Source organism: Phycodurus eques, chromosome 1 (genome assembly GCF_024500275.1).
Source record: "Phycodurus eques isolate BA_2022a chromosome 1, UOR_Pequ_1.1, whole genome shotgun sequence".
NCBI lineage: Eukaryota > Metazoa > Chordata > Actinopteri > Syngnathiformes > Syngnathidae > Phycodurus > Phycodurus eques.
Genome location: NC_084525.1, coordinates 41,670,335 through 41,695,435, shown reverse-complemented (window position 1 = coordinate 41,695,435; position 25,101 = coordinate 41,670,335). Strand labels below are relative to the sequence as shown.

Below are 25,101 nucleotides of genomic sequence, written 5' to 3'. Positions count from 1 at the left end.
AAAGGTTGAAATTGAGAAAATTATATATGAAGTTCTTAAAGTCAAGATGTGATTGTTTCCTAGTTATATACAAAATATATAGAGAGCATCAAAAAAGCATTAAAAAAAATAGTAAGTGGACAAATACCGACACTTTCCAAAAAATTACAATATCATGGAAAAGTTTTTCCATAATTCCATTCAAAAAGTTAAACTTTCATAGATTGATTCAGGTCCCACAATTTACACAATTTCAAGTATGATTGATTCAGGGCCCACAATTTAAACAATTTCAAGTATTTATTTATTTTTACATAATTTGGGCTTCCAGCTCATAAAACTCACGTAATCAGGAATTCAAAAAATTAGTATACTGTGAAGAAATCAACATTTACTTCAGTTTTTGTTGAAAAAAAAAATTAGGGTCACATTAAATCAATCAAAATATGGTACTTTCAAAACGATATGTTAATCCTCAATACTTGGTTGGGAATCCCTTTGCTTTAATCACTGCCTCGATGTGCTGTGGCATTGAGGGAATCTGCCTGTGGCATTGTCTGGGAGATCTGGAAGCCCAGATTTCCTTGATGCTTGCTGTCACTTCTTCTTTGTTTTTGGGTCTGGTGCCCCTCATTTTCCTCTTGATAATACCCCATAAAATCTCAATGGTGTTTAGATCCGGTGAGTCGGCTGGCCAATCAACCACTGTGATGGCATGGGCATCAAACCAGGTTTTGGTGCTTCTGGCTGTATGGACAGGGGCCGGGTCCTGTTGGAAGATGAAATCTGCATCTCCATACAGATCCTCAGCAGAAGGATTGACAAAGTCCTCTAAAACCTTCTGGTAGACTGTTGCGGTGAACTTGGTTTTAAGAAAGCAGTTTACCCATACCTGCACTGGACTTTGGACCCCAAATGATGACTGACTGGGGATATTTCACACTGGACCTCAAGCAGCTTGGGTTCCGTTCTTCACCAGTCTTCCTCCAAACCCTTGGGCCTTGATTTACTTTCATCGGAAAAGAGGACCTTGGACCACTGGCCAACAGTCCAGTCCTCCTTCTCCTTGGCCCAGTTGAGACTCTTCCTATGTTGGGTCAGACTCAGTAGTAGCTTGACCCGAGGAACCAGACACTTGTAGCCCATCTCCTGGATGCGTCTGAATGTGGTGTTTTTTTAAGCTGTGACTCCTGCCTCATTCCACTCTTTCTGGATCTCTGTTAGATTCTTGAATCTTCTGTTTGATAATCCATTGAAGCCCAAAGTCATCTCTTTTGCTGGTGCATTTTCGCCTGTCACATTTGGTCTTTCCACTAGACTATCAATTGATATGCTTGGACACAGCACTCTGTAAACAGCCAACCTCCTGAGCTATGAACTTTTGTGGCTTACGGAGGGTATCAATGATGGTCTTCTGGCCAGTTGTCAAGTCTGTAGTCTTTCCCATATTGAACCTAACTGAGACAATGGAACCTAACTGAAGCAATTTAATGACACCTGGGGAAGCCTGTGCAGGTGCTTTGAATTTAGTAGATGATTAGTATGTGACACTCAGTTTAAATTATTTATGGCCTGCATAATTTGGGCTGATTTCGTCACAGTATTCTATTTTTTTTTTTAATTGCTGATTTTATGGGTTTTATGAGCAGGAAGCCCAAATTATGGGCTTTATTATTATTCAAATACTTGAAATGGTTTAAATTGTGGGCCCGGAATCTATAATCTATGCAAGTTTAACTTTTTGAATGGAATTAGGGAAATAAATAAAATTTTCTTTGATATTAAAGTTTTTGGGGAAAGGGTCTGTATAACCCAAGTGCACTTAAAATGCTGTTTTTAAATGGTGATTTCATTTATTAAATAAAACAAAAATACTCTAAGTTACCTGGCCCTGTGTGGAAAAAGTAATGGCCCCCCTAAACCTAATCACTCGTTCGGCCATTCTGCGCAGCGGCAACTGAAATCAAGCATTTTCTAAAACTGGCACTGAGTTTTTCACACATCTGTGGAGATATTTTGGCCCACTCTTTCTTGCTGAATTGTTTGAATGCAGCAAAAATGTATGGTTTTTGAGCATGAATGGCCTTTTAAGGTCATGCCACTGCATTTCAATCGGATTCACGTCTGGACTTTGACTAGGCCACTCCAAAACCTTTTTTTTTTTTTTTTTTAAAGCCATTCAGAAGTTGACTTGCTGGTCAGTTTTGGATTGTTACTCTGCTGTACAGCCAAAGTGCATTTCAGCTTCAGGTCGCAAACTAATGGCTGAACATTTCCTTCAGACTTTTCTGTTAAAGAGCAGAATTAATGGTTCGATCAATACAGCAAGTTCTCCAAGTACTGAAGAAGCAAAGCAGCCCAAGACCAACACACTACCACCACTGTGTTTGACTGTTGGTATGATGTTCTTTTTCTGAAATACTGTGCGACATTTACGCCAGATTTAACGACACACACACACAATCCAAAAAAGCTCAACTTTCATTTCGTCAGTCCATATAATATTCTTCCAGAAGTCTTTGGAATCATTCAGATGTTTTTTTTTTTTGGTTTGTTTGTTTGTTTGTTTTTTTTGTTTTTTCCCCCCCCCAAAAGAAAGACTAGCCTTCCTCTTGTGCTGGACGCCAAAGCAAAGGGATTCTATGAGTGCAGGTAAAGGTTCGAAGTAGTCCTGAGTGAAATGTGCACTATAAGCTATGGGATCTTGTCCTGCGTTCTCTGGACTTGTCTTGTCCATTCCCGCTTAAATTGGGGGTCCTTTGGAATTTAAACAGGCCAACACTATTCTCCAATCATATTGGAACATCCTGCACCAACACGTTTCGGCATCTTAAATTGTTTGGACTATAACTACTCGCTTTGGTGAACTACTACTACATGAGCTAGTCAACGAACCAACTTCTTGAATCTGCTAACGTGTCAAACCGGAAGGTGCAACCCAGTCGTGTTAAGTGCGGGAGATTCAAAAGTGAAAAAGTGACAGACGTTTGACTAATTCAATATAATTCTTTTTATGACTATGATGATTTACATATATCAAAATAAAGCATTGTTTTTAGACTTCACACCAATCTGATCGGCCGATGATTAGCATTTTATGCTGATTGACTTTGTCATAATTCGCCGATCGGCTCTGCAAAAAACATTTACTCTGCGTCACCGTCGTTTACAGTATATTTGAATCCAAAAGCTAGTTTATTTTTAGCCTTGTCGTAAGTCTTTTGACATAGTACTGTATATATCTGACAACCAATAGTTAAAAAAAAAACGTCAGCGGTCTGGGAGAGACAGCACCTCTGAGACAGATGCGTAATGTGTGGGTCAGACTACAAGACAAATTTGGTCTTTCACGATTCCAGTAAATCAGATTTAGGGTTGGGCATCGTTTGAATTTGAGCGATTCCGGTTCCTTAGTTCAATTCCTGTTCCAAACGAGTCTCTATTCAGATTCTTTTAGGGGGCTGGTTTAAAAAAAAAAAAAAAAAGTTTGCATTATTTAAATAAAGGGTGTCCAGATTATGAATATCCCTTTTCTTAGCAGCCCGCAGCATCGACTAAAATGATCTTTTGACTCAAGGTTCTTTTTAACCAGTATCAATATCAAACCTATTAACTAAAAGGCAATGTGTGTGGAACTAACCCAATTGACTTATTATATTCATTAATGTTTCAGCTAAAAGTTAAATATAGCATTGTTAAAATAGTTACTTGGGATGTTTCATCACAGCAAATGGTTTATATGTGCAACTTTTAACTTGACTTCCTGTTTTAAGCTTGTAGCCTTTTATTTTGAAGGGTACGCACCGGAACTCAGTGTTTTGGCCCGAAAAGTAACTTCACACTGTACCAGTGATGTTTTTTTTTTTTTTTTTTAAATTATTTATTTTTATATGTAAATGGTGGAACCAAATGCTATAAAACGCTGATTCATTTCCCTACCCACCGATGAGGCACAAGGTTGGTGTTTGTGATACTTTTACTATTTTACTGAGACGTTTTTGTAAATTTTGTCCAAATTCATTGTGATGTAAAGGTGACGTTTCAGCCCAATGTTAAATTAAGCATTTTTTTTCTTCTTCTTTTGTCATCAGCGCTTACGTTGGTTTGAATACTAAAATAAACTCTAAAAACCATCAGTGCAAAAGGGCAAGCAACCGTTTACCTTGTTAACTCTCTCAATGTTGGCATAGACGTATTTTATTGTTTCACTCACCCAGTTGACTGAGAGTTGACTGAAGCTCCGCGGGTGTAGGAAGCTCTGAGCGCGTCAGATGCTACAAATCGTAAAAGACTCACAATATAATCTTATTCCTAGTGCTGCACTGAGGCGACTGGTCATTCATTCTAACAAAGTTAAGACACACTTTCATTCGCCACAGCCGCCGTTGGACACAAGCACGTCATTGTGAGTGTTGTTCTTCGTTGGTTTACGCTGTTTCGTCGTTTTTCACCACTGCTTCCTTGCGGCGGGAAGACTAGGCATCGAAACTAGGACCCGTAATTTTTAAATTTGAACGGTTCCGGGAGAACCGGAACGTTAGTCCCAGTTCCAGTCGATTCTCGATGCCCAACCCTATTTATCACCAGTATCAATATCAAACCTATGAACTAATAGGAAATGTGTGTGGAACTAACCCAATTGACTCAATATTCATGCTAATGTTTCAGCTTAAAGTTAAATATAGCATTGTTAAAATAGTTATTTTAAACTCTAAAAACCATCAGTGCAAAAGGGCAAGCAACCGTTTACCTTGTTAGCTCTCTCAATGTTGGCATAGACGTATTTTATTTTGTTTCACTCACCCAGTTGACTGAGATTGTTAAAATAGTTACTTTAACCATGCTATTTAGGTGCCCCTGTATTCTGTTTAATCACCTCATGGTTTATATGTGCAAGTTTTAAGCTTGTAGCCTTTTATTTTGAAGGGTACACACGACTCAGCATTTTGGCACGCAAAGTAACTTCACACGGCACCTGTGATAGTTTTTGATTTTTTTTTTTAATGGATGGAAAAAAAGCTATAAAACGCTGATTCCTTTCCCTACCTACCGATGAGGCACAAGGTTAGTGTTTGTGATACTGTCAGACGTTTATGTGAATTTTGTCACAATTCATTGTGATGTAAAGTTGCTACAGTGAAGTTTTAGCCCAATGTTAAGATTTTTTTTTTTTTTTTTGTCATCAGCCGTTACGTTGCTTTGTAGACTAAAATAATCGCTAAAAAACATCAGTGCCAAAGTGCAAGCAACTGTTTACCTGGTTAGCTGTCTCAATGTTGGCATGCATATATTTTATTTTCACTCACCCAATTGAATTGAGAGTTGACTTCATTGAAGCTCCGCGTGGTGTAGGCTGAGGCTCGGAGCGCGTCAGACGCTACACATCGTGAAAGCGTCCTATGCACAATGTAATCTTATTCCAAGTGTTGCACTGAGGCGACTGGTCATTAATTTTAACAAAGGTAAGACACACTTTTGTTCGCCGCCACCGCCATTGGGCACAAGCACATTATCGTGCACATTCTTTTTTGCTGGATTAAGCCTTTTCTTCGTTGCTTTTCGCCACTTCTTCTTGGCGGCTTGAGGACTCTGCATCGAAACTAGGAACCGAAATCTTTACCTTTGAACGGTTCTGGGAGAACCAGAACGTTAGTCCCGGTTCCAATCGGTTCTCGATTCTCGACAGAATACTGCAATAAAATCTTGTATTCCGATACCACCGCATCCCGTCTTTTATGATCACCGGGCTTTATCTTGTCAACTCAAACGCAAGCGGATACATTCATTACCATGACGACAACAACAAAAATGGATCGCGCCCTGTGTATTAAAAAAAAAAAAAAAATGTGTGCTGGTGGTCAACTGTGCTCGTGAGAGGACTTTAATTCAAGGATTCCTGGATTCACGTACTTTTAATACGATACGGCTTGCAAGCAGTCAACAAAAATTATGTAGCCTAGCAAGCTAGCACTAACGGTTGTAACTAAACATGCCGGCGTTGTCGAATCATGCTCTAAAGTTTTGGTGTGTGTCAAGTAATTTAATTAGAGTAAGTTAGCACCCTTTATTTCTGTCATGTTGTAATGTTGGTTTGACCTGACTGATTAGGATACATGACCTGAGTAGAGAATACATTTGAAGATACTCCGTATACAGTAAATGAACAATTCATTTAAATAGACACATTGTTCCATCTTGTGATCTGATTGGTTCTCGTTTTTTTAAACTTGATCTGCCCCAAAAATCCTGATCATGTAATTTTTTTTTGTTGACAGACGTACATTTCAGCCGATCCCTATCGTCTTCCTTTTAAGATCCTTCTTAAGGGTTATCAAATAAATGAATCAATGTAAACTTTAACTGTAATTGATAAGAACAATCAACATTTAATAGTTTACCATTTGAACTGCTTTTATACTCACAGCTTGGTGATGAAAAGTGTCACTTATCATTCCACTTTATCTCTATACTCTGCTGACAGCAGTGCAACTGACAAGCATCATTATACAGTATTACATTTTTAAAAGGCATGAAGTTAAATCAATAAGTCAATATTCTACCGTGATTTCTTTTTACAATTCAATGGTAAAATAAAGATTTGTTTATTAATTCATCATAACATTTAGGCCTGCCCAACAGGAAAGAGTTATTTGTTGGCTATATCGAATGTTGTTACTTAGTATGCTTAGGGAAATAGTGCTGAAGACTACAAACTTCCTCCCAAAAAAAATGTCATGCATCACAATGTTTGTTAAAACGAGAAACAAAAAACTATTTGCTGTCGAGTATTTTCCCATATCGTTCAGCCCTACTCCTGGCTGATGACAAGGTAGTTTTAATCGGGCCCATATCGTGAAAGCTTATCGGCTTCCCAATGACGAGGACTGGCTAAGTGTGGCTAAAGGTTTAGCCACATAAACACGTGATTTTGTGGCTAACTACACACGTGTGGCTAGGAGGTATTTATACTGTTTAGCGACATTGGCTAAGAGGTTTCATAACCCAGTGCCAAACCTGCACTCTGCCTCTCTGAACACTGTACTCTCAGAGAGTGCGTCAGATTGAATTTCCGAACGTACCCATAAACACACTCCTAAACCTTGCAGAAAACCTTCCCTGAAGAGTTTAAGATGTTAAAACTGCAGAGGGTGTACCGATGTCATATTAAACCCTATGCATTAAGAAAGGGATGGCACTTAAATTCATATTTGAGTCAAGGGAGATGAGCGAATACATTTGGCAATATAGTGTAGGTCAAAATGACGTGGTGGTCCAGACAGTATTGCGTCTTTAGGATGAGGCTTTTTCGTGATTCGCTTGAAGTATTTTTTAGTATTCATCTGTGTGAATGAGTGAGCATCTATGTCAGAGTTAATAAGTAATGAGCAGAACCTCTGTTGTGCAGCTTTAAGGCATATGTGAGGCTGAGCAGGGAGGTTTGAAATGGATTTTGAAAGCCTCCAGCAGAGACGTCTCTGTATATAATTTTTCTGTTGACCCAGAGTTCAGGATATTGGGGTTTACAGTACAAGTTCGCCAAAATAGCACTCAGAAATCACTTTTCCGTTGGAGGAACTTTCTGACATCAGAGCTTGAGAATAGAAAGTTTTTCTATCTGAGGACACGATGCTGAGCGTCAGATGCCCTCTGCATTGACGTGACGTGGCGCTGCTGTTCCCTCAGCAAATACACAATGAATGGGAAAGTCAAGGAAATTAAATGTGACTGGGTCTTTCAACACGACAATGATTCCAAACACACCATCCGGGCAATGAAGGAGTGGCTTTGTAAGAAGCATTTCAAGGTCCTGGAGTGGCCTAGCCAGTCTCCAGATCTCAACCCCATAGAAAATCTTTGGAGGGAGTTGCAAGTCTGTGTTGCCCAGCGACAGCCCCAAAACATTTCTCCTGTTAAGAGGAAAAACTCTTAACAGGAGAAACCTTGAGCAGGACCACACTTTTAGTTGGCGTGTGGTGCAAGAGAGGCGGTGTGGGTGGGTCTGTTGTTTAGTTGGTTGTCTGGTTGTGGCTGTGGGTGAGAGAAAAGACCACAAAAAAAAAACACCCAAAACCTGATGCCCTGCTGCGTTTCTGTGTGAAAGACCGGCAATCTCTGATGCACCAGTTAAGCAGAACTCTGTGAAAGCAGAACTCTGGCTAATGAGTCAGCAGTTCAAATAGCAGTGTCCAGTCAGCGTTAGTGGTCATAGCAGACAGTGAGTGAAATGTCAGGACAGGTTTCTTGGAGACTGTTTGATTAGCTCTGGTATGTTCTTGTCCACCCCCATCCCAACATACAGGGCAGGAGAGGATTAACTGACCGTCTGGTCCAGAGGATTCCACCTTGCTTCACTCTGTCCGTTGGCTTTGTTTTGTTTGGCTTTAACAGCCTATTGGTGATAGCTGCCAACAGAGACTGGTTGTACGGCACTTATTTGTTGATAAATGAACCAAAAAATTGAGTCCACATACTGTATTATCTAGTATTACAGGGTGAGTTGATTGCCAAAAGAAAAGCACTATATCAAATGTGTCCCCTCTATTAGCAGGCATGCTCATCAAGCACAAAGGTGCTGCCTTTGGACATCGTCGCAAGGCGACACAGAGTAAGACAGGGATGTCCAAACTTTTTGCTCCCAGGGCCGAATTCAGAAAAATGGATGGATGCAGATTTCAAATTCAGTGACTTAAATTGATCAAACATGCTACAACACATCCACAGAACTTGTATAATTCAATTGGGGGGAGAAAAAAAATACTTTTGACATAACTGAGATCATGTGGTAATCTCCCACACCTCACCCACCCCCCCCCGCCTTTGAATTGTACAGTTTATAGGTAAGGTTAATGGTGAGAAAACGTTTTGAGATGATTTACCTTGGTTTCATTTTTTTTAAGTCACAAAAACCAGGCCTTTGAACAGGGGTGTGTAGAGTTTCAATATCCACTGTAAATCACTGCTTTCTGTTAAAGGTGCTAAGGCAACTAGTTTTAGGATTTTGGGGTGGCCCGTGGGCCTGTATCCCACTAGAATAGATCTGCCCCTGGACTGAGTAGAGCTCCACATTCAGAAACAAAACCAGTTTTTAAAGCAGTTACTTGAGGATCATTAATATGATATGTTTGCAAATTGGACCTTGACACAAAGTAGAAAGTAGAGGAAAACTTTTGTTTCTGAAACAAATTATTTCTTCACCGTCATATTGAAAAAAATGTGTATAATGTGTATTAGGGCTGCACAATTAATCAAATTTTAATCATGATCGCGATTCTGGATGCCACGATTAAATGAGGCTGATTATCGGTGGGAGAAGAGACGCATGGCTAAGGCATAATTAAGCCTCCTAGGCCGCCTTCAAAATAAAAGCCTACAATGGCATTGTCCAGTATAGTAATATGGTTTTATTTTATTACAGCACATTGGCGGAGAGGTGACGTGCCACAATAAGACATACTGTAGTCTTAAAAATCGTTGTAGCAGCTGTAACTTTTCGGGTGGTCTGACTGCAGTAAAAAACACACACATACAGTGCCGTGAAAAAGTATTGGCCCCCTTCTCAAATTCTTATATTTTTGCATAGTTTCCCCATTTTAAATTGTAAGATCATCAAACAAATTTAAATATCAGATATCAAATATAATATCAAATATCAAATATTTAAATAACCCAAGTGAACTTAAAAGGCAATTTCATTTAGTAAGGAAAAATATATATATATTCAGTTACCTGGTCTTGTGTGGAAAACATAATGGCCCCCTAAACCTAAAAATAACCTAATAACATCTATAGTGGTGTGAAAGTGTTTGCCCAATCCTGATTTCTTATGTTTTTCCATGTTTGTCATACTTAAGTTTCCCATCATCAAACAATTTTTAATTAATGATCACATACACAAAATTGATTTTTTTAAGGGTATTTATGAAGGAGGGAAAAACATCCCAACCGACATGTCCCTGTGTGAAAAAGTGATTAGACATTTACATGTGTATACAGTTGGTACGGAAAGTATTCAGACCCCTTAAATGTTTCACTCATTGTTGTATTGAAGCCATTTGCTAAAATCATTTGGTTTTTTTTCCTCATTAAGGTACACACAGCATCCCATATTAACAGGAAAAAAAACTGCGTTGTTTAAATTTTTGATGATTTATTAAAAAAGAAAAACTAAAATATCACACAGCCATACGTATTCAGACCCTTTGCTGTGACACTCATATATTTAACTCAGGTGCTGGCCATTTTTTCTGATCATCCTTGAGATGGTTCTACGCCTTCATTGGAGTCCAGCTGTGTTTGGTTATACTGATTGGACTTGATTAGGAAAGCCACACGCCTGTCTATAAAAGACCTTACAGCTCACAGTGCATGTCAGAGTAAATGAGAATCATGAGGTCAAAGGAATTGCCTGAAGAGGCTTCAGAGACAGAATTGTGGCAAGGCACAGATCTGGCCAAGGTTACAAAAAAATTCTGCCTCACATAAGGTTCCTAAGAGCACAGTGGCCTCCATAATCCTTAAATTTAAGAGGTTTGGGACGACCAGAACCCTTCCTAAAGCTGGCCGTTAGGCCAAACTGAGCAATCGGGGGAGAAGAGCCTTGGTGAGAGAGGTAAAGAAGTTTTACCAACACTGATGGATTAGTTTTAGCATGTTAAATATATGGAAGGTGTTGAATATCAAAGTGGCCTTTGCATCCATCGATTTTTTTTTTTTTATGTACTTCTTGGAAGAAAAAGTTTGAACACCCCTAGCATACAGTGGGGGAGATGGTTTAAAAGCGTAGCTGTGTCACAGTTTGGAGGTGAAGGCCAAACCAAGGCTTTGCTCTGTCATGAGCCATGTTGTCGCTGAAGAGCCAGTTCAATGTGTGTTCCCTTCTGTCATACACAGATTAAGCCTTCAACTACAGTCACAAAGAAAATGTGTGTGGTCTGCTTTAAAATTCTGAGGAACAAACTTATGAATGAACACTAATTATTGTATTTCACTGGGGGGGAAACCCACAGGATACCCTAGATATTCATAATCACCCATCCTCTGCTGCCATATAATTATATACAATTTTTTTTGCATAGAATAAAGGTCATAGTTTTATTTGGATCATTGTTCTGTATCTTCCTCCTCGAGCCGTCACCTTATCGTGGTGGAGGGGTTTGTATGTCCCAATGATCCTAGGAGCTAAGTTGTCTGGGGCTTTATGCCCCTGGCAGGGTCACCATGGCAAACAGGTCCAAGGTGAGGGACCAGACAAAGCACGGCTCCAAAAACCCCTATGACGAGTACAATAAATTGTTTCAGGTTTCCCTTGCCCGGACGCGGGTCACCGGGCCCCCCCCCCTGGAGGCAGGCCCGGAGGTGGGGCTCGAAGGCACAGCCCGAAAGGGTAACGTGGGTCCCCCTTCCCATGGGCTCACCACCTGTGGGAGGGGCTATAGGGGTCGGGTGCAGTGCGAGCTGGACGGTGGCTGAAGGCGGGGACCTTGGCGATCCGATCCCTAGCTACAGAAACTGGCTCTAGGGACGTGGAATGTCACCTCTGGCAGGGAAGGAGCCCGAGCCAGTGCGTGAGGTCGAGAAGTTCCGACTAGATATAGTCGGACTCTCCTCCACGTGCAGCTTGGGCTCTGGTACCAGTCCTCTCGTGAGGGGTTGGACTCTCTTCCACTCTGGAGTTGCCCACGGTGAGAGGCGCCGAGCAGGTGTGGGTATACTTATTGCTCCCCGGCTCGGCGCCTGTACGTTGGGGTTCACCACGGTGGACGAGAGGGTAGCCTCCCTCCACCTTCGAGTGGGGGGACGGGTCCTGACTGTTGTTTGTGCCTATGCACCAGGACACCCTAGGTCGCAGTTCGATGATCGACTTTGTGGTCGTGTCATCGGACTTGCGACCGCATGTCTTGGACACTCGGGTGAAGAGAGGGGCGTAGCTGTCAACTGATCACCACCTGGTGGTCAGTTGGCTCCGATGGTGGGGAAAGATGCCGGTTCGATGTGGCAGGCCCAAACGTATTGTGAGGGTCTGCTGGGAACGTCTGGCGGAATCCCCTGTCAGAAGGAGTTTCATCTCCCACCTCCGACAGAACTTTGCTCATGTTCCGGGGGAGGCGGGGGACATCGAGTCAGAGTGGACCATGTTCCACGCCTCCATTGCTGAGGCGGCCGACCAGAGCTGTGGCCGTAAGGTGGTTGGTGCCTGTCGTGGCGGCAATCCCCGAACCCGTTGGTGCACACCAACGGTGAGGGATGCCGTCTAGCTGAAGAAGGACTACTATTGGGCCTTTTTGGCATGTGGGACTCCTGAAACAGCTGAAACAGCCGGCTGGCCAAGCAGAATGCAGCTTTGGTGGTCGCTGAAGCAAAAACTCGCGCATGGGATGAGTTCGGTGAGGCCATGGAGAAAGACTTCTGGATCGCTTCGAGGAAATTCTGGTCCACCATCCGGCGTCTCAGGAGGGGGAAGCAGTGCACCATCAGCACTGTGTATAGTGGGGATGGGGCCCTGCTGACCTCGAATCGGGACGTTGTGAGCCGGTTTGGCGAATACTTCGAAGACCTCCTCAATTCCATCGACATGCCTTCCCATGAGGGAGCAGAGTCTGGGTTCTCTGAGACGGGCTCTACTATCGCTGGGGTTGAGGTCACCGAGGTGGTTAAAAAGCTCTGTGGCAAGGCCCCAGGGGTGGATGAGATTCGCCCGGAGTTCCTCAAGGCTCTGGATGTTGTAGGGCTGTCCTGGTTGACACGCCTCTGCAACATCGCGTGGATATTGGGGACAGTGCATCTGGATTGGCAGACTGGGGTGGTGGTCCCCCTTTTTAAGAAGGGGGACCGGAGGGTGTGTTCCAACTACAGGGGAATCACACTCCTCAGCCTCCCTGGTAAGTTCTATTCAGGGGTGCTGGAGAGGAGGGTCCATCGGGAAGTTGAATGTCAGATTCAGGAGGAGCAGTCTGGTTTTCGTCCCGCCCATGGAACAATGGACCAGCTCTGCACCCTTGGCAGGGTCCTCGAGGGTGCATGGGAGTTCGCCCAACCAGTCTACGTGTGTTTTGTGGACTTGGAGAAGGCGTTTGACAGTGTCCCTCGGGGGGTCCTGTGGGGGGTGCTTCGGGAGTATGGGGTAAGGCTGCCCTTTGTCACCGATTCTGTTCATAATTTTTATGGACAGAATCTCTAGGCGCAGCCGAGGCGTAGAGGGGGTTCGGTTTGGTGCCCTCAGTATTGCATCTCTGCTTTTTGCTGATGTGGTTCTGTTCGCTTCATCAAGCCGTGACCTCCAACTCTCACTGGAGCAGTTCGCAGCCGAGTGCGAAGCGGCTGGGATGAAAATCAGCACCTCCAGATCTGAGACCATGGTCCTCAGTCGGAAAAGGGTGGCGTGCCCTTTCCGGGTCGGGGATGAGATCCTGCCCCAAGTGGAGGAGTTCAAGTCTCTTGGGGTCTTGTTCACGAGTGAGGGAAGAATGGAACGGGAGATTGACAGGCAGATTGGTGCAGCGTCTGCAGTGATGCGGACTTTGTATCGATCCGTTGTGGTAAAAGAGCTAAGCCGAAAGGTGAAGCTCTCGATTTACCGGTCGATCTACGTTCCTACCCTCACCTATGGTCACGAGCTGTGGGTCGTGACCGAAAGAACAAGATCCAGGATACAAGCGGCCGAAATGAGTTTCCTCCGCAGGGTGTCCAGGCTCTCCCTTAGAGAGAGGGTGAGAAGCTCAGTCATCCGGGAGGATCTCAGAGTAGAGCCGCTGCTCCTTCACATCGAGAGGAGCCAGATGAGGTGGCTGGGGCATCTGAATCGGATGCCTCCGCGGTGAGGTGTTCCGGGCACGTCCCACCGGAAGGAGACCCCGGGGACGACCCAGGACACGCTGGAGAGTCTGCGTCCTTCGGCTGGCCTGGGAACGCCTCGGGATCCCCCGGAAGAGCTGGATGAAGTGGCTGGGGAGAGGGAAGTCTGGGCATCCCTGCTAAAGCTACTGCCCCCGCGACCCGACCTCGGATAAGCAGTAGAAAATGGATGGATGTTCTGTATCATTACTTTATGCAGGTGGTCATAAAGGTGTGGCAGGTTAGTGTTTATGTAAGAAAGCAGTTTTATCATTATTGTACATGCATATCGATTTACAGTATCATAAACAATCATAGGATTCCCATTTGTCTATGGCCTTGCATTTTGAGTGGATCGCAAGGCAGCAGTCCATGCTTCGGGGCTTTATCACTCTCCCTTGTTAGTTGCCGCTTCCTTTCCTGTGTTTTTAACCACCTCAGAGGCAACACACAGTTCAGGGCGTATGTACAGTATGTGTGCAGGAGAGGAAGTCGCATTTGTCAGCGCTTAGCACTTTTTTCAGCTGCTTGCTTGTGCTGCCAGCACTGCTTATTAGCCCAGAATAGCCAATGACATCCCCTTCCCTGGCCCACCAGTGGGCTGCTGTGAACGGTGGGCTTTGCTGAGAGATGGAAACTCGTTACTTAACTCAGTTGATGATTGAAGATAGATGCATGACTTGCACTGAGCTGACATTCTGTTCCTCTCAGAAGGAGAGTTGTAGGAATATCGTTGCGTTGGTGCCTGCGTGTATTGTCATAAAATAGACATTTCGTCCACGCCACACTTATAATGATATTACCTAAAATTTAGGATAGAAATTCAACCCTTCACAGTAACGGTATATCTCACGATATAAACAAGTGTAAAAAATAATAATGGAAATTTTTCTAAATGGTTTGTTGTTTTCATTAAATAATTGGTCATGTTGTGTTATCGGCTGCACATACAGATTTGATAAGAAGGATCCAAAGAGCTTTTACTGCACACTAAAGAAACTTGAATCTCGTCGAAAGCTTCGGATCACAGCCTTTAAGACAAGTGGAAACCTACTAACGACAGTGTTTACTTTCGACACTTTATATACAGTCCCTTCAAAACTATTGGAACGTCAAGGTCAATTCCTTTGTTTTTGTTGCATACTGAAGACATTTGGGTTTCAGATTAAAACGTGAATATGATACAAGAGTTCAGAATTCCAGCTTACATTTCATGGTATTTAAATCTAGGGATGTTAAACAACTCAGGACAGAGCACCTTTTGTTTAAAGCCACCCACTTTTCGAGTGAGCAAAAGTATTGGAATAAACATGATTAACTTAAAATTGAATAACATTTAATATTTGGTGGCAATAACTATTACTTGCAATAACTGCATCAAGCCTGCGACCCATTGACTTCGCCAGACTGTTGCATTCTTCATTTGAAATGCTTTTCCAGGCCTTTACTGCAGCCTCTTTGTTTTTGTTTCTGGGGGTTTCTCCCTTCAGTCTCCTCTTCAGGAGGTAAAATGCATGCTCTATTAGGTTAAGGTCCTGTGATTGACATGGCCAGTCTAAGACCTTCCACTTTTTTCCCCTGATAATCTTTTGTTGTGTTGGCAGTGTGTTTTGGGTCATTGTCTTGTTGCATGATGAAGCTTCTCCCGATTAGTTTGGAGGCATTTTTCTTTAAATTCCCAGACAAAATGGTTTGCCAACCTCCACAGGGCAGGGGTGAATCAGAATCATCTTTATTTGCCAAGTATGTCCATAACACACAAGGAATTTGTCTCCGGTAGTTGGAGCCGCTCTAGTACAACAGACAGTCAATTTACAGAACACTTTGGGGACATAAAGACATTGACAAAAAAAATAAATAAAAAGTAATCACAATCCACAGTTTGAAGAAGACTTCGAGAAAAGAAATATAGGCCATACCACAAGATACAAACCACTCAACAATAAAAAGAATCGGAAGGCAAGATTGGATTTTGCAAAGAAGTTCAGAGGTGAGCGACAAATGTTTTGGAACAAGGTTTTCTGGACTGATGAGGCCAAGATTAATCTCTACCAAAATGATGGAAAGGCCAAATTATGGCGAAAGAGAGGATCTGTTTATGAACCAAAAAACATAAGCTCATCTGTGATCATAGTGGAGGTAATGTCATGGCTTGGGCTTTCATGGCTGCTTCTGCAATGGGCTCACTAGTCTTTGATGATGTAACTCATGATGGTAGCAGCAGAATGAATTCTGAAGTCTACAGACCATTTTGTCTGGCAATTTACAGAAAAATGCATCCAAACTAATCGGAAGAAGCTTCATCATGCAACAAGACAATGACCCAAAACACATTGCCAACACAAAATTTACAAACATAAAAGACCACTTAACCCTGAGCATTGTTGCTTAGTCGTACTGTTAAAAATAATAATAATAAATTGTGTATATATGTTTTTTTTTTTTAATATCAAATTATTTAAATAGACCACGACAATACAATAATTACTTTTGATTTTCTCTGCACAAACTATTTAAAGAGCCATGGGGCGGTCTCACACACCATGCCATTCAAGCTAGGACCGCCACAGCACACACACACTGCTTTTTTCTTGCTGAGTGCTGATTCACTTTTTGAACTTTTGAGTCATGATGACTAGTTTAGTTTAAATGCCGATTGTTGTGTCAGCTTCGGGATATGCCTGGCTGTGTGTCCTCTCTGAAGTTTCTTTTTAGGGTCGCACAGTGCCAACACGAACGTATAAGTGGACCGTGAGGACTCGAGCAGACGCATTGGAATGGTGCCTCCTGAGGCGGCCACGCCAGCATGAACTGGCAGTCCCTCGACTGACTGTTTTTTACATTTCTCACTTCTCCTCACTCCCCGCTATCTCGCCGCCGGTCCATTTTCAACGTCCACACAATTGCGGCAGCGGATTTATCTCAATTGGTCGGCAAAGCCAAAATCTATACCTTCTGCCAAATTTCTGCCATCTACGATCCCCTGGTTTCACACACCATTTGCTTGTAGAAAAATGTGAAACTGTGACTCTGTGTGATGTTGATTGACCTTTAACCTTTAGCTGAGAGACCGTGAGACTGAGACAGTCTAAAATGCCTAGCTGTGAAATGTGTCTTTTTAGATAAATGTTCGTGTGACCACCATGGATGCAGAGCTGGAGTTTGCCATTCAACCAAACACCACTGGAAAACAGCTTTTTGATCAGGTCAGAAGAATCATTGGTTTTCCTCACACATGATTTGAAAGAAGTGGTTCCATATCATTCTTTCTGTTGTGAAAGGTGGTGAAGACAGTGGGGCTACGGGAGGTCTGGTTTTTTGGCCTCCAGTATGTGGACAGTAAGGGCTACATCACTTGGTTAAAACTTAATAAAAAGGTCAGTGGCCCTTCCGTTCCACCCAGAAATGCCATTTTTCTGTATCATGATCATATAGACCCTTTCCAAAAATGTTAATATAAATAAAAAAAACATTTCCATAATTCCATTAAAAAAGTTTCACTTTCATAGATTATAGATTCAGGGCCCACAATTTAAATAAATTAAAGTATTTATTTGTTTTGTTTTTTATTTATATAATTTTGGCTTCTAGCTCATAAAACCCACAATCAGGAATTCAAATAATTAGAATACTGTGAAGAAATCACCATTTACTTCTGTTTTTGTAGGGGAGGGGGGCGGAAGAGAGAAATTAGCGTCATATTAAATCAATAAAAATATGGTACTTTCAAAACAATATGTTGATCTTCAAGACCTGGGTTGAGGAATCCCTTTTTTTTTTTTTTTAATCACTACCTCAATGCGGCTTGGCATTGAGGCAATCAGCCTGTGGCATTGCCTGGGAGCTATGGAATCCCAGATTTCCTTGATTCTTGCTGTCAGTTCTTCTGTTTTTGGGTCTGGTGCCCCTAATTTTGCTCTTGATAGTACCCCATAGATTCTCAATGGGGTTGGTTTAGATCCGGCGGGTTGGCTGGCCAGTCAAGTACTGGGATGGTATGGGCATCAAACCAGGTTTTGGTGCTTCTGGTGGTATAGGCAGGGGCCAGGTCCTGCTGGAAGATGAAATCTGGATCTCGATGCAGATCCTCAGCAGAAGGAATCATGAAGTCCTCTAAAACATTCTGGTATACTGTTGCAATGACCTTGGATTTAAGAAAGCAAGAGTTTACCAACACCTGGACTGGACATTGCACCCCAAATCATGACTGACAGTGGATATTTCACACTGGACCTCAAGCAGCTTGGGTTCTGTTCTTCACCCAGGTTCCTCCAAACCCTTGTACCTTGATTCCCAAATGAAAGGCACACTTTACTTTCATCTGAAAAGAGGACCTTGGACCACTGGCCAACAGTCCAGTCCTCCTCCTTGGCCCAGTTGAGACGCTTCCTGCGTTTGCTCAGGCTCAGAAATGTCTTGACCTGAGGAACACGACAGTTGTAGCCCATCTCCCGGATGCGTGAATGTGGTGGTTTTTGAAGCTGTGACTTCCGCCTCATTCCACTCCTTTCTGGATCTCTGCTAGATTCGTGAATCTTCTCTGTTTGATAATCCGCTGAAGCCCACGGTCATCTCTTTTGCTAGTGCATCTTCTCCTGCCACATTTTTTTCCTTCCACTAGACTTTCCATTGATATGCTTGGACACAGCGCTCTGTGAACAGCCAGCCTCCTTTGCTATGAACTTAGCTTACCCATCCGATGGAGGGTATCAATGATGGGCTTCTGGCCAGTTGTCAAGTCTGCAGTCTTCCCCATATTGAACCCAACTGAGACAATTGAACCAAACTGAAGCAATTTAATGACACCTGGGGAAACGTGTGCATGTTTAGTAGATGATTAGTGTGTGACACTCAATTTAAAACATTTATGGCCTGCAAAATTTGGGCTGGTTTCTTAACAGTCTTCTAATTTTTTGAATTCCTCATTTTGTGGGTTTTATGAGCTAGAAGCCCAAATTATGTAAACATAAACAAATACAAACTTGAAATTGTGGGCCCTCAATCTATAATCAATGAAATATTAACTTTTTGAATGGAATTATGGAAATAAAGCTTTCCATGATATTCAAATATTTTGGAAAGGGTCTGTATATTTTTTTTCAACCCTTGCTGCTCCACATTTATATATGCATGTTGTTGTCCAGGTGACTCAGCAGGATGTAAAGAAAGAGAACCCACTGCAGTTTAAGTTCCGAGCAAAGTTCTTCCCTGAAGATGTTTCAGAGGAGCTCATCCAGGAAATCACCCAAAGACTTTTCTTCCTTCAGGTAAGCCTCAGCCTCTGCTCACTGTGTTTACTCCACTTAGTTAGCTAAATACTATCGTTATGCTGAAAGATAGATTTAGTAGTAAGTTGTATTTGTTGTCTTTTGCTGTTTTGACAGGTGAAGGAGGTCATCCTGAATGATGAAAACTATTGTCCCCCTGAAACAGCAGTGTTGCTCGCCTCATACGCTGTCCAGGCCAAATATGGAGACTACAGCAAGGATGTCCACAAGCATGGCTACCTTACACACGACCGACTGCTGCCTCAGAGGTTCACTATACTTTCTGAGCATGTCCTCCAAATAAAGCTGTTGTTTGCTGGTCCACAGTCTTTTTTAATTGTGTGTACGCATGCAGAGTGCTGGAGCAGCACAAGCTGACCAAGGAGCAGTGGGAGGACAGGATCCAGACTTGGCATGAGGAACACAGAGGAATGCTCAGGTCTGTGACATAAAGAGCAGGTGTGCTTTGGACATGTGTCATGTACAATAAGAATGTGTGTTGTGGACTAATTGTTGTGGGGTAAAGCACATGTGATTATGGCCTTTTCTTCTCAACAGAGAGGACTCTATGATGGAGTATTTAAAAATAGCCCAGGACCTGGAGATGTACGGAGTCAACTACTTTGAAATAAAAAACAAGAAGGGCACACAGCTCTGGCTGGGTGTGGATGCACTTGGCCTTAACATCTATGAGCATGAAGACAAGTACATGACAAATCCTTATTGTATTATTAGCATTACGATTGTGAAAACAATTAACCTAAGTGTATGCGACTTGGTGAATCAAGCAGTCTGTTGATAAGAGAAGAACAATCCACTGTCCTCAATGTGTTGTTGCCCTTCAGGTTGACACCAAAGATTGGGTTCCCCTGGAGTGAGATTCGAAACATCTCCTTTAACGACAAGAAGTTTACTATCAAACCCATTGACAAGAAAGCACCGGTGAGTGTGGAAGCAGTGAACACCATTCCAGCTTCCAACGCACAGAAAGCAGGTCTTCTCAATGGTGCTACACTTGACTGTTGTCTGCAGGACTTTGTGTTTTACGCTCCACGACTGCGCATCAACAAGCGCATCTTGGCGCTGTGTATGGGTAACCATGAGCTGTACATGAGAAGAAGGAAGCCTGACACCATCGAGGTGCAGCAGATGAAGGCTCAGGCTCGGGAGGAGAAGCATCAAAAGCAGATGGAGAGGTACTTCACAGTTCCTGTTTAAAAGTGCCATGAACAAAGCAGTTTCTATCAGGTCAAGAAGCTGACATTTACTAGCTGTTCTCCACTAGAGGAAAGTGCTGAATAGCTATTCTAGAGAGAGACTCTAAAAGTAGAACACCAAATGCTTGTTATATCCTCATGTACTCTGCATTCCAATATGTCAGGACCCAGCTGGAGAATGAGAAGAAGAAGCGAGAGGCTGCAGAGAAAGAGAAGGAAAGGATTGAGCGTGAGAAAGATGAACTCATGGAAAGGCTAAGACAGATTGAAGAGCAGACCGTGAGAGCCCAGAAAGGTACTACAGCATGGAAAGTGTAAAGCCTTCTCTTTGCAATCCCTTATTTCCAAAACTTTACACGCTGTGTGAAATGTAAATATCCATCCATCCATCCATTTTCTGAGCCGCTTCTCCTCACTAGGGTCGCGGGGAAATAAAAATACAAATTCTTACAAAGCCACAATGTATTCATTCGATAGAATACAGAAGCTATGAAATACAGTAAACCCTCATTTATTGTTCAGGAAATCCCTGCAATAAATCAAATCTGAAAAGTAGCAGTCAATTATTTATTATAATTTACAAGTTTCACATATGCAGTTCAATGCCTCCATGTGAAACACCATCTATTTTAGGTGTGTCTGCTCTGCTTGAGAGATATTAACAACACTCCAAGCGTTCCTCACACTTGACAGTCTTGGCATTGTAGTCAGCGAAAAGCAGTTTGGGAACCTAGAATTAACTACGCCGATGTTTTTAACTACAATACTGTAGTTGTCGAAATCCAACTAAACATTGCTCTACACTTCCATTTGTTTCTGTCGATATTGTTATGAATATGTGCATTAGGTATTCGTCAAGCTAAGGTTGGTATTTGTGAATTTATTCGTAAATTCCGACTGTGACTGACAATGGCTTGTTTTACATGGTAACTTTCCAGTCATGTTATTGTATCTGCAAGCAATTTGGTGACTTAACAAACATATTAGTTGAGATTACTCAGTAAGGTATTTCCTCCCACATCCCAAAAACATGCATGGTAGGTTGATTGAAGACTCTAAATTGCCCGTAGGTATGAACGTGAGTTTGTTTATAGGTGGTCTGCGATTGGCTGGCGACCAGTTCAGGGTGTACCCTGCATCTCGCCCGAAGATAGCTGAGATAGGCTCCAGCATGCCCGCGACCCTGGTGAGGATAAGCGGAGTAGAAAATTGAAGGGTTTATTTTTCTGCCAAGAATAAGAGCCTAATTTACCCTATGATTCATTGCTGGCACATTAAAATCACAAAGCCAAAAAAGCTAACCGTATCAGAGATGTACAGGTGAGTAACCGCACTACACTGACTAAAATAAAAATCTGTGAGGCACTGAACCCGCAGTAAGTGAACCGTGATATACAGTAGCGAGGGTTAACTATTGAAAGTGACATTCTCTATCTGTGTGGATGGGTGTGTCTCTCCCTTTCTGTTGTTTCTCTATCTGTGTGTTTGCGCATCTGTTTGTGTTTTTGCATGTTGTCAGAGCTTGAGGAGCAGACACGCCGGGCCGTGGAGCTGGACCAAGAGAGAAGGAAGGCGCGGGAGGAGGCTGAGAGGTTGAACAAGGAGAGACGAGTAGCAGAGGAGGCTAAAGGCGAGCTGGCCAAACAGGCAGCAGACCAGCAGAAGAACCAGGAGCAACTGGTGTGTGTGTCTTTGTGATTGCATTGTTTTTCTACATAGTTTTATTCGTGTCTATTGTTTGTTTCAAGGCTGCAGAACTAGCTGAATTCACAGCCAAGATTGCTCTCCTGGAAGACGCCAAGAAGAAGAAAGAGGACGAGGCCACAGAATGGCAACACAAGGTGCAGCTCACTTCACCGCAGTCCACAAAAACGCTGACATTGACTGTGTGCTCTTATTTGCTATGCTCCCCCTTATGCAGGCTCTTTCAGCCCAGGAGGACCTAGAGAAGACCAAAGACGAGCTGAAGACCGCCATAAATACGTTCCCCACCTCCGTGGGCGGACACGCAGAGAGCGAGCACGACGAGCAGGACGAAAACCACGCCGAGGCCAGCGCCGAGCTGTCCAACGAGGGCGTCAGCCAACTCGATCTACGCAGTGAGGAGGCTCGTGTCACCGAAGCCCAGAAGAATGAGCGGGTCAAGAAGCAGCTCCTGGTATGTTCTGCTCAATTTCATTAAACCCAAAATGACTCAAAGAATTTAAATTTACGTTCTGCTCCTCTCTCGTCGTCTTAGACTTTAAGTTCAGAGTTGGCCGAAGCCAGAGACGAAACCAAGAAGACTCAGAACGACGTCTTGCATGCTGAAAACGTGAAGGCGGGCCGGGACAAGTACAAAACGCTGCGTCAGATCCGGCAGGGCAACACCAAGCAGCGCATCGATGAGTTTGAGTCCATGTGAAAAGAAGACCCAACATTCTCCAAAATGGCTGCATGCTTTCTCATTGATAACTGATGCACTTCGCCTCTAGCCCCCCTCAAACAAATGTTGACCTTTTCTCTTGTCAGCCTGCCAAAGTTGTGCTCCTTGTGGGATGTCTACCATGTGTGGGATAAGACACGGTCACACCAAAGAGGAATACACTGGGTTATTTTCAAACAAATCCCTAGAAAGCTAAAGGTCAATGATCTCATCTTCAATTCAGTATGATAGTTCTGTTGTTCGCTCCACTTTTGTTTCATTTTATCGCTAACACCTTGTTTGTAATCCACTGTCCCACACTTGAGCGGTGAGACACCATGTGTCATATTGTCATTCATGTTTCATTTAAAATTGTTCTCCAGTGTTTCCTTTCAAACAGGATTCATTTTCAGATTTTGTTGGGAAAAGAGACACCCCCGTCTGTCACTTTCAGGTGTTGATGGATGAAGGTAGCAAAGGGAAACTGTTACACAACAAGCCTCCAGCTTGAAAGTGTTACCAACATAAGCTAGTTGATGGTTGCGTCCCAGTGTGGCTCCCAAATGTGTTCGAAGTGGTGGTGGTGGTGGTGGTCTCGGCACGTGAAAATGTGGAACGTGTGAGGCCTGGCAGAAATGTTCAGTCTTGGAAATGTTTGATGACAGGCCCCTAACCATCTCATCGCAAAAACATGGAGGTGGACCTCCAGCTGTGCTTGAGACAAGTGTGAAGATTTACTGTAATACGTGACATTTACAAAGGGGGGATATTTGCATTTGAACCTGGTGTATGCTTAGTGGTTACCCATTACAACAGGAGGTGTTACACAGATACTGCTTGTATGATTTCAGGATAAACATCCTTTGTGCAAACAAAGTGCTGTAGATGTTTGAAATGAATTAACAGGAAGATGAATGTTTTATTTTTAAATTAACAGTACATTGTGGTATTGTAAACATTCAGTACATACTGTATTTGTTATGCTATACTTGACAGCTGGTGCAGTTTTTTTTTTTTTTTTAAATAAGGTGTTATAAAGCACTTGCCTGCCCTTTGTGTTTAAAGTGTTTGCCATAGCAGGAAAAATAGCATGTGCTTCCAAGACCATTTTTGAGTTGCATTCACAGAGCTTAAACCTGCCAGTTATTTCCTTGGAAGCTGGGTGCTCCAGTTGACTTGAGGTACTTCATGTTCTTGGCCTGTCCAACTAAGATAGCTTGTTTGTAATGTTCTGGCACCAGCTGTCACAGTTTGCTGTTCTTCATTTCAGAGTCAGTATGTTAGGATTGTTTGATACATGGTTTGCAAAACTTTGGGTTGGATCACCAATAAAATATTTTAAACTTGGCAATTTGTCCTCTGTTATGAGCAATAAAGCAGCAAGTCAATGATCAAAACTACACCAAAGTGAACTAGAATACAAGCCAACACAAATGCCACAAACAAGAAAAGCTGAGTAATTAGACTAACTACAGTAAACACCTGAGACGTGTTAATGTAGAAAAGTCATCTCCATGAGCAGAAAAATGACTGGGTCCTTTGTGGAAGCAAAGCAAATTTAGTGCATTGCATACACAAGGTAACTCAATGTGCTCTATATGATTAAAAGCATTTAACAACAAAGGGGGGGGGAAGATAAAACAGGACAAATAAATAAAAGTACAATTAAAACAGCGTACAGTGCAGGAAATATTTAAAAGTGGAAATGGTCTTAAAAGTATGGGGAGTGGGGAGGGAGCTTTTAACCTGGACTTAAAAACATTCACACTTGGGGCTGATGTCGCTTCTATTGGCAACTTATTCCATTTGTGTGCAGCATAATAGATAAATGCTGCTTCACCATGTTTGCTTTTGACTGTGCTCCACTATTTGACCTGAGTCTGTCAATCTCAGAGCCCTACTGGGTTTCTATTCCATTAGCATTTCTTTCATGTATTCAGGACCTAAACCATTTTGGTTTATAGACCAGTAGCAGAACTTTAAAATCTATTGTAAAGCTGACTGGGGGCCAGTGTAAAGACTTTAGAATTGGAGTAATATGCTCTGACCTCTATGTTCTGATCAGAACCCGAGCTGCAGCATTCTGAATGAGCTGCAGCTTTTTGGGGAGTTCAGTCAGAAGACCATTAAAATAGTCAAGTCTACTTGAGATAAAAGCATGGATGAGCTTCTCCTGGTCTGCTTGACACATGCAAGCCTTCACTCTGGATATGTTCTTCAGATGGTAGAAGGCAGTTTTTGTAGTTGATTTTATATGACTGTTGAAAGTCAGGTCGGAATCTATCAGAACACCAAGGTTTTGGACTGGATTTTTGGTTTTTAAAGAGAGTGACTCCAAGTTTTTACTAACAGCAATCCTCTTTATTGCCAAAAACAATTATCTCAGTTTTGATGGGGTTTAATT

General features: G+C 42.6%; 1 protein-coding gene across 3 annotated transcripts in view; it reads left to right on the top strand.

The window, feature by feature from the left end:
• Positions 1-24,039, top strand: part of LOC133410861 (radixin) — a 29,949-nt gene extending 5,910 nt beyond the window's left edge. The window contains exons 3-15 of one of the 3 annotated variants that reach the window (XM_061692449.1): positions 16,932-17,015; positions 17,091-17,186; positions 18,954-19,076; positions 19,194-19,345; positions 19,432-19,515; positions 19,635-19,781; positions 19,922-20,018; positions 20,109-20,272; positions 20,458-20,588; positions 21,813-21,973; positions 22,042-22,134; positions 22,215-22,451; positions 22,533-24,039. In XM_061692449.1, the coding sequence (XP_061548433.1) occupies positions 16,932-17,015; positions 17,091-17,186; positions 18,954-19,076; positions 19,194-19,345; positions 19,432-19,515; positions 19,635-19,781; positions 19,922-20,018; positions 20,109-20,272; positions 20,458-20,588; positions 21,813-21,973; positions 22,042-22,134; positions 22,215-22,451; positions 22,533-22,697 (1,734 nt within the window). In that variant the 3' untranslated portion in view covers positions 22,698-24,039. Of the gene's footprint in view, positions 1-16,931; positions 17,016-17,090; positions 17,187-18,953; positions 19,077-19,193; positions 19,346-19,431; positions 19,536-19,634; positions 19,782-19,921; positions 20,019-20,108; positions 20,273-20,457; positions 20,589-21,812; positions 21,974-22,041; positions 22,135-22,214; positions 22,452-22,532 lie in introns of those variants that run through there. The other 2 variants (XM_061692467.1, XM_061692458.1) reach the window with 2 other exon arrangements.
• The last annotated feature ends 1,062 nt before the right edge of the window (positions 24,040-25,101 follow it).